General features: G+C 41.6%; 1 protein-coding gene across 2 annotated transcripts in view; it reads left to right on the top strand.

Moving 5' to 3' along the window:
* LOC112216885 (solute carrier organic anion transporter family member 1C1-like) overlaps positions 1–12,209 on the top strand; it is a 52,149-nt gene that overhangs the window by 38,577 nt on the left and 1,363 nt on the right. For both annotated transcript variants that reach the window (XM_042300195.1, XM_042300194.1), the window contains exons 7-14: positions 664–762; positions 1,492–1,740; positions 1,940–2,104; positions 4,922–5,117; positions 6,372–6,537; positions 6,849–7,033; positions 11,342–11,406; positions 11,861–11,978. In XM_042300195.1, the coding sequence (XP_042156129.1) occupies positions 664–762; positions 1,492–1,740; positions 1,940–2,104; positions 4,922–5,117; positions 6,372–6,537; positions 6,849–7,033; positions 11,342–11,406; positions 11,861–11,978 (1,243 nt within the window). The remainder of the gene's footprint in view (positions 1–663; positions 763–1,491; positions 1,741–1,939; positions 2,105–4,921; positions 5,118–6,371; positions 6,538–6,848; positions 7,034–11,341; positions 11,407–11,860; positions 11,979–12,209) is intronic.

The raw sequence follows: 12,209 nt of genomic DNA, 5'->3' as shown, positions 1-12,209 counted from the left end.
ACACATTTTAGATAATGTCACTGTGCATGATTTGAAGTACAATATGCTAAGTAGATCTGACAGTCTGAATAAACTGCCTTTCAATCTGATTCATACACTAAGGGTCCGATTCAATCAGATCCGCTTTAGCCAACATCCGCATAGCTGATGTTTAGACAGTGTGGGAGGTGGAACTGCGTTAGAGCCACAAGTGGCTCCCAGCTTTACATTCAAAGCAGACATTGCAAGTTACATTAACAGAAATCTCATGCAGCCTTTTTTTACAAGTTTGAACACTGGAATGTGAAATGTAATCCTCATCTCGATTAGGATAATAAAAAATGGTCATTATTTAGATTTTTATGATTTTTCAATTTGAGTGTAATTATTTCTATATGGCCTACACTTTCTCGTTCTGAACTTCTAACTCAAGTGGGGCTGCTCACTACCAAAACATCTGCCATGCAGGTGTCTGCTGTCGCTGGATAACACTAATCTAGCTCTTTGTGATAACAAGAATGGACAAATGCTCCAGATAAGCAGAGGCATCTCTTTGACCTTTTAAAAATCACACACACCCTTCTTATTGTTTACTGCCTAATGGAACCGTCTCTGGTTAGTATAATAAATCAATTGCTGTGTGTGTGTGTGTGTGTGTGTGTGTGTGTGTCTTTCATATTTCAGGCTGCGTTCAGACCATAGCTGTCATTGGTCCTGTGTTTGGCTATTTACTGGGATCCCTGTGTGCCAAAATATATGTGGACATTGGATTTGTCAACATGGGTGAGTAACCGGTATCTAGCGAAACACTGAGTATTCTGTCTAGGCCGCCTACACACTATTGGACTGTAATAGTGAGTTCTCCAGTTTAGACAGAGACAGGGCATTCACCTCTGTTCTGTTACTATTAGACGAACAAACAGCGCTCTGAGTTGAGTTCATTGTCGTTCCTAGAGTGCACTCGCTGACTCTGTTCAATAAGTGTTTGTTATGTATGATCATGCTTCTAGATTCTAGGTTATCAGACTAATTGAACTAGTGTGCTCCAGAACGTGTGCTCAGTGACGTCAGCTACTAAATTTGAGTAACCAATATAAAGCAGGAGAGATGGTTATTAAGATATGCACAAAAAGCAGCTGTGCTGTGCTTGTTTTCTCTCTCCAGTAAGTCTTGTCGCTAGGAACGTTGCTAGTTTACTCATAATGTATTTAGTCCCCAACAGTCACAACTCTCTCTCTCTGTGCTTGTCCTCCCTCTATAGAGACTATCACCATGGCCTTCTCTTGTTACATATATGTACTGACATGTATGTGTAACTGATAGATGCACACACACACACACACTACATGTTCATGTTTTAAAATGTATGTCAATTGTAAAGTCTTTTGTCTGTAATGTCTTTTTTGTTATGTGTCGGACCCCAGTAAGACTAGCTGTCGCCATTGGTGTCGGGTCATGGGGATCCTAATCAATCCAATTAAATCAAGTGCTGTGTCTCCCCTCCCTGTATAGAGAGTATCACCATAAGCCCTGGTGATGCTCGCTGGGTGGGGGCCTGGTGGTTAGGTTACCTTGTAGCTGGGGTGATCACCCTGCTTTCAGCCATCCCCTTCTGGTTCCTGCCCCGTTCCCTGCCCATCCCGTCAGACCGAGGCCCAGCCCAGTGCACCCCGGAGCAGACTAGCTTCATCAAAGACTCCCCTCTCCTGGAGCATAAGTACCAAGCCGACGAGCCAGCCAGCTTTCTGGAGATGGCCAAAGGTATTTTGTTGAATGGGGATGAAGTTGGAACATTTTCTGGTTTAGATAATGATTGGTCTGGTCAGGTACAATGGTATATCAAATTCAGGTTGCTTTGGATGAAATTACCATAGTATGGAAAAAGGTAGACAAAAATGACCTTAACAATTGATGATGTCGTTGACAGGTGATGATGTTCTGTTGATTGTTTTTAATCTAGATTTCATACCAACGTTGAAAACCCTCCTGGGGAACCCAGTGTACTTCATCTACCTGTGTGTAACCATCATTCAGCTGAACTCTCTCATCGGCATGGTAACCTACAAGCCCAAGTACATAGAGCAGCATTACGGACAGTCCGCATCAAAAGCCAATTTCCTGATGGGTACGTATGGTTGGCCAATCATATTGCTTATTTGCCTTGATCAGTGTTGGGGAACGTTACTTTTAAAAGTAACTTATGTTACAACATTATTTACTATGGAAAGTAACTTGTTACATTACTTCTGCGTTACCAAAAACAAGTGTCTTTTGACACTATATAAATGAGTCACCCCGCAGTGTTTGTCATAATACCCTGATGAAGACAGCTTGTCTGTCGAAACGTTGGACATAACATTTTTGCATCTGAGCTCCTAGAGTGTGTGGTTCTCCTAGAGTGTGTGGTTCTCCTAGAGTGTGTGGTTCTCCTAGAGTGTGTGGTTCTCCTAGAGTGTGTGGTATTTTTTTGTGGTTCACTCCACTAGCCAGCACCTCGCCTAAATAGGTGTGCGTTTCTTTCGCCTCTAGGTCAAGCTTATAGGCCCAGTGCAGTCAAAAGCATGTTTTTCCTGTGTTTTATATATATTTCCACACTATGAGGTTGGAATAATACTGTGAAATTGTGAAAATGATGATAATGCCCTTTTAGTGTAAGAGCTTTTTGAAAAGACCACCTGAAATTTCTGCCTGTTTTGGTGGGACGAAGTTTTGGCCTGCATGGTGACATCACCAGGCGGTAAATTAGTTAATAGACCAATAAGAAAGAGTTCCAAACCTCTCTCTGCCAATAACAGATCGTTTTCAGTTTTCCCCTCCCCGCTCAGACAGTCCTAGGTAAATTCTTGCTTGAGAAGATTCTTTGAGATTCTTTGCTAAGAAGCTATTTTTGTTTCTTTTTGACCATTTTAATTGAAAACAATCACAGTAAGGTACTTAATTGTTACCTAGACATGATTTGATATTGAGATGAAAGCAGTTGTGTTGGACCTTTAAGGGGCTATCAGAATGAGCTTTATGCACGCTACTTTTGAATGGCGAGACTCTGACGACTGATAGGCCTAGTGCAAGGGTAGGCAACTAGATTAAGCCACCGGACAATTTTTGCCGGAGCAGATGGTTGGGGGGAAGGAACATAATTATAGTCATTTGTACACTGCAAATTTAACACAACTAAGCCCAAAAAGAGGTTGTATATGAAAATGATAATAATTTCATACCATGATTATACTGAGACACGATCACATTTTTTTTTGGGTGGGAATACTTAAGAACAGATTTTCTAAATTAAACTCTTTCATCTGAAGTCCTTGTGATTTTACAGTGTTCTTCACCCCCAGAAAATCACTTCCAGGACGGTTTAGGCCCGTGGGCCACATGTTGCCAATCCCATTTTGAATTAATAAAAAATAAACATAATTCCACTTTGACATTATGGGGTATTGTGTGTGTAGGCCAATGGCACAAAATCTCAATTCAGGCTGTTTTTTCAACAAAATGTTGAGGGGTATGAATACTTTCCGAAGGCGGGTTATAAAACTAACTGGGCACAGTTAAAGGAGAGCTCAAATACAAGGACAACTGGCTACCAATCTGTTTTAAACACAGATACAAACTTGGCGCAGAGATATGAAAACACACAAGTTAACGCGAGCAATAGCCCTTTCCAAATATGCAATTTGTGAACCACAACGACCAGATTGTCTAGATACCAATTAGTTGTATTATTTTCATAGAAGTTGCAGCAGCGTAGCCTTTTCAAAAGGACAACGTATGCACGTTCCAACATTCAGAACTCAAAAGTCAAAAATAAAAACACCTTGTTGATTTATTTCACTGCTTTCCTCTAAAGTAGCGATTAACGTTATACGGCACAAGAAAAAGACTGAAGGTGCTTCTTGATATTTAAAGTGGAGTTCTTCGCAGTGGACAGGCACTTATCCCCGAGGCAGAGTTAGCATTTTACTGTGACGTTCCTGTCCTTTTCCCCTTACCAATTCAAAGTAATGCAAATTCTTCCACCATGCAAAGGCTATTGTCTCTGCCGTCTCACTAGTTAGAAAAAAATAATATATAAATAATATTGTAAATTAATGACTTGCTTATTTGAAAACGTAATTAAGTAACTGATTAATTAAATAGAAAAATTACTCGTTACCACAAAAAAAAGTAATGAGTACTCTAACCCGTTACTTTGTAACCCGTTACCCCGTAACGCTTTACCCCCGACACTGGCCTTGATTCATCTCATGCATGAGCTAGTTCAATTTAGATTGGAAACTTGAAAGGACTCGCTTTATGCATAGATAAGCACATGCATACAATATTGTTAAGATTAGATCAAGCAATAGGAGGTCAAAGGCGCTGTTTTATTGAGCTATACAATGTGTTATGATTCAACCCTCAAATGTGAATGCTGATCTAAATAGGCCTCATGCTCCACTATTGACCTGACCATTGCATGCTGTGTATGAAAGGTAATGCAATATCTAGCATAACTACAGTAATAGAACAGACAGATAGAATATGATATCTGTACATTGATGTATGAAAAAGACCAAGAGCTTTGGTCTTTGAGTGGGAGTTGGACAGCGCTACTGTGTGTTCTCTCTACTGTCAACTATATCAAAGGCTGAGTCTCAGGCGGTATGGCCTGGTTCTACTCTGCTGTACTGTATGTAATTGGTTGTGGAATAGCACTGGCATAAAAGGTAGACGTTTAGCTACAGTGGTATGAAAGGTAGCAAAAGCTACAGTATGGTATTGTGTGAAAGTGAATGCCTGGTTTAGGGCTTTGGCTGGCTCACCTGGTGTTTCAGTCGCATTGAACCTGTCGTCAAGACCTTAGTCCTGGCCTAAATCCTCCATGACTAGGAATGAAGAACATTTCTAAAGAATGAGACCTATGTCTTAACGTTTACAGAGTGTGTGTTGATTGTTCCAGGTACAATCAACATCCCTGCCGTGGCGTTGGGAATTTTCACTGGCGGCCTGCTCATGAAGAGGCTGAAGCTGAGCATCATGGGAGCGGCCAAGTTTGCGTTCGGCACCTCTCTGATAGGCTACTTCCTATCCCTCTTCTTCTTCGTCATGAGCTGCGAGAACGCCAAAGTGGCTGGGATCACACTGCCCTACAACCGGTGGGTTGATACACACACACACAGACACACACACACACACACACACACACACACACACACACACACACACACAGCTCTTGGTAGAAGTTGCCCTTAGGTACATACATATTTACCCTCTGTAAATGTTCTATTCCCAGCACCACAAACGGGTAACATGCTGGAGTGCGTATGCTAATAATTGCTCCTAGAGGACAGCATACCTCCAACACTGGAGAGATGTGGTCTAGAATAGTGAATCAGGGATTTCACCCATCTACTGTACTGTATGCCCCTTGGTTCTGTCAAGACTGTTTGCTGCTAATGTCAATATCAGAACCGACACTGAATTTGGTTGATAACATTAGTATTTATTGAATCGGTGAAAGTATACTGAACAAAAATAGAAATGTAACATGCAACAATTTAAATGATTTTGCTGAGTTACAGTTCATATAAGGAAATCAGTCAATTAAAAAAAATCCATTAGGTCCTAATCTATGGATTTCACATGACTGGGCAGGGGCACAGCCATAGGTCCACCCACTTGGGACCCAGGCCTACCCACTGAAGAGCTTTATTACAGGCAGAAATACTCCTCAGTTTCATCAGCTGTCCGGGTGGCTGGTCTCAGAAGATCCTGCAGGTGAAGAAGCCGGATGTGGAGGTCTTGGGCTGGCATGGTTACACGTGGTCTGCGGTTGTGAGGCCGGTTGGACGTACTGCCAAATTCTCTAAAACTATATGGTAGAGAAATTAACATTAGATCTCTGGCAACCGCTCTGGTGGACATTCCTGCAGTTAGCATGCCAATTGCATCCTCCCTCAAAACTTGAGACATCTGTGGCATTGTGTTGTGTGACAAAACTGCACATTTTAGAGTGGCCTTTTATTGTCCCCAGCACAAGGTGCATCTTTGTAATGATCATGCTGTTTAATCAGTTTCTTGATATGCCACACCTGTCAGGAGGATGGATTATCTTGACAAATGATAAAATGCTCACTAACAGGGATGTTGACAATTTTGTGCACAACATTTCTGGGATCTTTTATTTCAGGTCATGAAACATGGGAACGACACTTGTTGCATTTATATTTTTGTTCAGGATATCTTATTATGCATTTGATTAAATACACATCACACCTTCTGTATCTGAGCGGGCAGAGGTCAAATCATGTCTGTATTCATTAGATTATCTGTTTAAAGAAAAGCGCTATCTGAATTAATAACAGCCCCACTTTCTCTCTCTCTTTCTCTCCTTTTTTTCTCTCTCTCAGGGTGGTTGGTGTATCGTATGAGGAGCGCTCAGTATTCTCAGCCTGTAACTCAGACTGTGTGTGTTCAGACAGAGACTGGGACCCTGTCTGTGGAGAGAACGGCATCACGTACGTCTCTCCCTGCCTGGCTGGCTGCCAGACCTCCACAGGATCAGGGAAGAACACGGTGAGATGAGAATCTTAGCCAGCACGGAGGCTGCATCCCGAAATGGCACCCTGTTCCCTATATAGTGTACTACTTTTGGGCTCTGTTTAAAAGTAGTACACTATATAGGGAATACGGTGCCATTTGAGATGTAAACTGACTTGTGAGCAACAGGGTAAAGGTCCATTTAATTTCAGTATGATTTCAGTCAGAATTGACTCACACCCTGGTGGGTTTATGGAAATCTTTTGAGGCAGCAAGTTATGTTGTTTTTGTGTCAAATTGTCTTGTCTTGTGTCTGTCTGTCTGTCTGTCTGTCTGTGCTTCTGCAGGTGTTCTCTAACTGTAGCTGTGCGGTGGCAGCAGGGCTGAGCAGTGGTAACCTGACAGCCAGTGTAGGTCACTGTCCTCACAGAGACGACTGTGACCGTGTCTTCCCTTACTTCCTGGCTCTCTCCGTCATCACTTCCTTTATCATCTCTCTGGGTGGCACGCCAGGCTACATGGTCCTCATCAGGTCAGTCACACAGACTCCGGCTTCAACAAGGTACCTTAAAGGGGAAACAATCAGAAGCCCCATTTGTACCTGGTTCTAACATGCGTCCGTTGTCCTGATCATGTCCACATTCGTATTGTGCGTCGACAGGTGTAGACAATCAAAAGACGCATTGTGATCTGATTGTGATTGTATTTTTCTGACCACCTCTGGTGGTAGTGAAAGACGCATCTTGTACGGATATCCTTGGTGTAAACAAATCGAAAGTGTATACATTTGGCCAACGTCACAGTTGTCCCGGCCTCTTAAAAAAAATCACACCAGCCAATTGAATTAAGAACATGTTTTTAGAAGCCAACTGCCTACTGACACTGTGGCCAGATATGCCGCAGTCCAATACCGAGGTCCAGCTCTGATTAAAATGGCAAATAGAAATAAAGATATTTATGAAGAGATATTGTCCCGAATAAGAGAAAAGAGGTACTCCCCTTCCCACGTCCAATGCCAGCGCAAATTCTAATATTTGAAAACATTTTAGGCTACAGAAATGCATTCCCTGTAACTTAACCTGTTTCTGTTTTTACTGTGTGCATTAGGGCCTAAGTATAATTTTTATTTATACTGTGCAATAATTGTATTTTGTACACACATCCAGATACTCAGCTCATTTGTGAGGTGACGTTTTTAGAGATGGGAGAGATTCTCTGACTTGTTATTTGTCCATCTGTGGACAAGTCGAGGTTATCGGGACAGTAGTCTATTACGCCCAGACTTGAATCGTTGGATAACAAAAGTAGGCTGTAATGATGAGAGTCTGAAACTATTGACTATAAAAGCGTGCTGTTTCCTGTCGATTTAATACAGCTTGTGTCATAATGGGAGGTCCAAGGCAGGTCGGATTCATTTGCATACAGGGAGGGACCAGGGAATCTGGTCACAATAGGGACGAAGTGGGCAGATAAGAGACATATATTACCATGTGTCGACGCAACAAAATCTCGATCAGATAGTGATCGGATGATGACAATCACGTTAATGCAAGGTGTAACCATGGCTACTGAGAGAACCTAACCTGCATAAAGTCTACTACATTTACTTGCACCACCTTGTTCAGAATGATCTCACCCAGAAAGTTCTCACACTTCACTGTAGTGAAATTAGCTCACAATGGGGGACAGAATGGCTGACCAGAAGTTGAATGTAGTTTGTGTAACATACTTAGGCAGGGATTCAATTCAACTGTGCTTTGTCTGCTATGCTCCATTTCAAGGTCATTTTTGATTGAGGTGACATATGCAGTGTTTATGATGAACGCGGTCTCCGCTATAACGCGGAACCATTGCCTTTAAAAGCTGCATAGCAGACAAATCGCAATCAGATTGAATTCCGGCCTTAAAGAGCCGTGTTGCAACCATAGAGGCCTCTAGTGGTCAAAAGGCCATATTAGCATGGGCAGTGTCATTGAGGGCTTCCACCATTTTAATGTAGTCAACTGGGTGGAGTCATGTCCAACCGGGTCATCCGGAGTGATCCGCCAATTGGGAAGAAGAAAATGTAAATAGCCTTTCATAATATTCTAGTCATAATATTCATAAAACCTAAAGTTCATTAAGGGAATTGGTTCCAATTGTTTCCCCACCATTAACAGCTAATTAGCATTTCCTTTTTGGGAGGGAAATACAGGCAAATATATTGATAAGTCACCTTGTCTGATAGAGATTTACACAGTTATCAAAACGTCTCAGGGTAAGCGAAACACAGCCCTTATTTAAGTGTTTCTAAAATCCCCTATAGGAAAAAATGAATGGTGGAAAAACGATTGGAACCATTTCCCTGTTTGACCACTAGGTTTTATAGGTATTTTGACATCTCCACTGAGGGGCACTATGGCGCTGCACATGCTGTCACAGACGCTATGATGGCACATATACAAAGATGAGTCTTCTATCTATCTCTATGGTTGCAACAGACTTTATGGAGGGCAAGGAGATAGTCACATGATGCTTTCAGGTGATTGAATTACGTGGTCTGACTGGAATGAGAGAAGTTTATGAGTCGGCTCATTGTTCTTCCTACTCTCTGCTTGTGTGTCCATTCAGGGTTATAGCAGGAAACATAGATTCAGTACACTTTAAGAACATTTAATTGAAATCTTTATCCCACGGCATACCTCATAGGGGTTATAGGAAAGTCAGCAATAGAGGTTTTACTGTATTTCAGGAAAGTAGAATATGTAATTTGGTGCAGTACTGTTACTGGCTAAAACTAGTCCTTGATTAGCCTTGGCCAGCTTTGAGCATGTACACAAATGCGCACACACAAACACAAATGTACATGCACGCACGCACACACACACGAACACAAACCACAATCCAGCAGATCGGCCCAAAGCTCGATCAGCTGACCCTGATGAAATGTGTTGCCCTTACTGGGACAAATGAAGTTACTGGCAGTGGCCTATTTCCTTTTGTTCTGATATTTTTAGAGTCTTAGTTGTCTGAGATGGGTCTGCTTCTGTTTTTGCTCTGCGTCTTGAGAGAACAGCTGAATAGCCTCACTCCCCCCTATCTGAGATACTTATTGCAGCCCTCATCCTCCACATACAACACCCGTTTTGCCAGTCACATTCTGTTAAAGGTCCCCAAAGCACACACATCCCTGGGTCGCTCCTCTTTTCAGTTCGCTGCAGCTAGAAACTGGAACGAGCTGCAAAAAACACTCAAACTGGACCGTTTTACCTTCATCTCTTCATTCAAAGACTCAATCATGGACACTCTTACTGAAAGTTGTGGCTGCTTCACATGATGTATTGTTGCCTCTACCTTCTTGCCCTTTGTGCAGTTGTCTGTGCCCAATAATGTTTGTACCATGTTGTGATGCTGCCATGTTGTGTTGCTACCATGTTATTGTCATGTTCTGTTGCTACCATGCTGTGTTTTCATGTGTTGCTGCCATGCTATGTTCTTGTCTTAGGTCTCTCTTTGTGTGTTTTGTCCTATATTTAAAAATAAAAAAAATGTATCCCAGCCCTCGGCCTCGCAGGAGCCATTTTTTCCAGCCAAAGATAGCAGTCACAAAAAGCACAAATAGAGATACAATTAATCACTAACCTTTGATGATCTTCATCAGATGACACTCATAGGACTTCATGTTACACAATACTTGTATGTTATATTTGATAAAGTTCATATTTATATGAAAATATGAGTTTACATTGGCGCTTTTACATTCACTAGTTCCAAAAACATCCAGTGATTTTGCATAGCCACATCATTCAACAGAAATACTCATCATAAATGTAGATGATATACACATGGAATTATAGATATACCTCTCCTTAATGCAACCGATGTGTCTGATTTCAAAAAAACTTTACGGAATAAGCAAACCATGCAATAATCTGAGATGGCGCTCAGAACAATAGTCAAAATAGCTGCCATGTTGGCGTCAACATAAACAAGAAATTACATGATAAATATTCCCTTACCTTCGATGATCTTCATCAGAAAGCACTCCCAGGAATCCCAGGTCCACAATAAATGTTTGTTTTGTTCGATAATGTCTGTTATTTATGTCCAAATACCTCCTTTTGTTAACGCGTTTGGTATACATATCCAAATATCCATTCTGGTCAGCGTTACATCGGACAAAAACTTCAACAAGTTATATTAAAGGTCGAAGAAACATTTCAAACTAAGTACAGAATCAATCATTATGTTTTTAACATATAGCTTCAATAAAGTTCCAACCGGAGTATTCCTTTGTGTCTTGATGAGCATTGGAACACAAGTGGATACCATGAGGAATGCGCATGATCAGAAAATGGCTGACTGCCAGACACCTGATACATTCTGCTCTCATTCAGTCCCACAACACAGTAGAAGTCTCATTCAAATTTCTATAGACGGTTGACATCTTGTGGAAGCCCTAGGAAGTGCAACATCATTAATATCTCAAGGGGATTTCAATGGGAACTGTTTCTCCTCAGGATTTTGCCTGCCATATGAGTTCTGTTATACTCACAGACATCATTCAAACAGTTTTAGAAACTTTAGAGTGTTTTATATACAATACTAATATGGATATATTAGCAACTGAGACTGAGGAGCAGGCCGTTTACTTTGGGCATCTTATTCATCCAAGCTACTCAATACTGCCCCCCAGCCATAAGAAGTTAAAGCGGTTTGAGTATGCAAACTTAATAATGAACTAAATTGTGGATACTTTCATATCATAACATTTCATTTATAATATCTTCAGATCTATATCTATTATCTGTTTTCATAGTTATGGTAAAGTTCAAGTTGATGATGGTGTTCTTCCATGCAGGTGTATCAAGCCTCAACTGAAGTCCTTGGCTCTGGGGTTCCATACTCTGTCCACACGTACACTTGGTGAGTCAATACTGTCAGATCACAGATCTAGGATCAGTTTACCACCCAAAATGTTAACATGTGGGAGGCACAAAACTATCCTTAGATCAGCGTCTAGGGGCAACTTCCTCCTACTCCTGTCTGATCAAGCCATACCCGTCTCAGAGCCAACGCAGCTTAACAACCCTGATATAAAACTAGCTGCAGCCAGTTTGTTTCCAAGTCACACATTTCTCCACTAATCAGCTTCTATTAGGATTAATACCCTGAACAAAATCCTCTTAAAAATCCACTCTGTTGCAAAGGTAATCCTTGAAAAATGATTACTTGTGAATCAGGTGTGTTAGCTCTGGGTTGGAACACAATCCTGGGCGGGTTGGAACACAATCCTGCACACATTGCCCTTTTCCATGACCAAGATTAGCCACCTCCATATTACTGGTAGATCATTTTATGTGTACTTGTGTTATAACAGCGGGCATCCCAGCGCCCATCTACTTTGGGGCGATCATCGACACCACGTGTCTGAAGTGGGGCCAGAAGAGATGCGGAGGGAGAGGAGCCTGTCGGATATACAACACTACAGCATACAGGTAATGCACACATACACACTACTGGTCAAGTCTGATACACAACAAAAACGCACACAGACCACACACTTACTTCAAAGTGATAATGTCGGAGAGGCATACCCTCTATAACATCAGATGCTGAACATTGATTTTCAAGACAATATTGAAGGCAACCCCAGTAGCCTTGCCACTTGAATCACCAGTGTAATGTCAAGACGTTGAGTGTGTGTATCCCCTGGTCTCTCTCTCCTC

The sequence above is a fragment of the Oncorhynchus tshawytscha genome, linkage group LG17 (assembly GCF_018296145.1).
Source record: "Oncorhynchus tshawytscha isolate Ot180627B linkage group LG17, Otsh_v2.0, whole genome shotgun sequence".
NCBI classification, from domain to species: Eukaryota; Metazoa; Chordata; class Actinopteri; order Salmoniformes; family Salmonidae; genus Oncorhynchus; species Oncorhynchus tshawytscha.
Note: the sequence above shows the minus strand (reverse complement) of the source record. Positions and strands in the feature narration are given on the sequence as shown.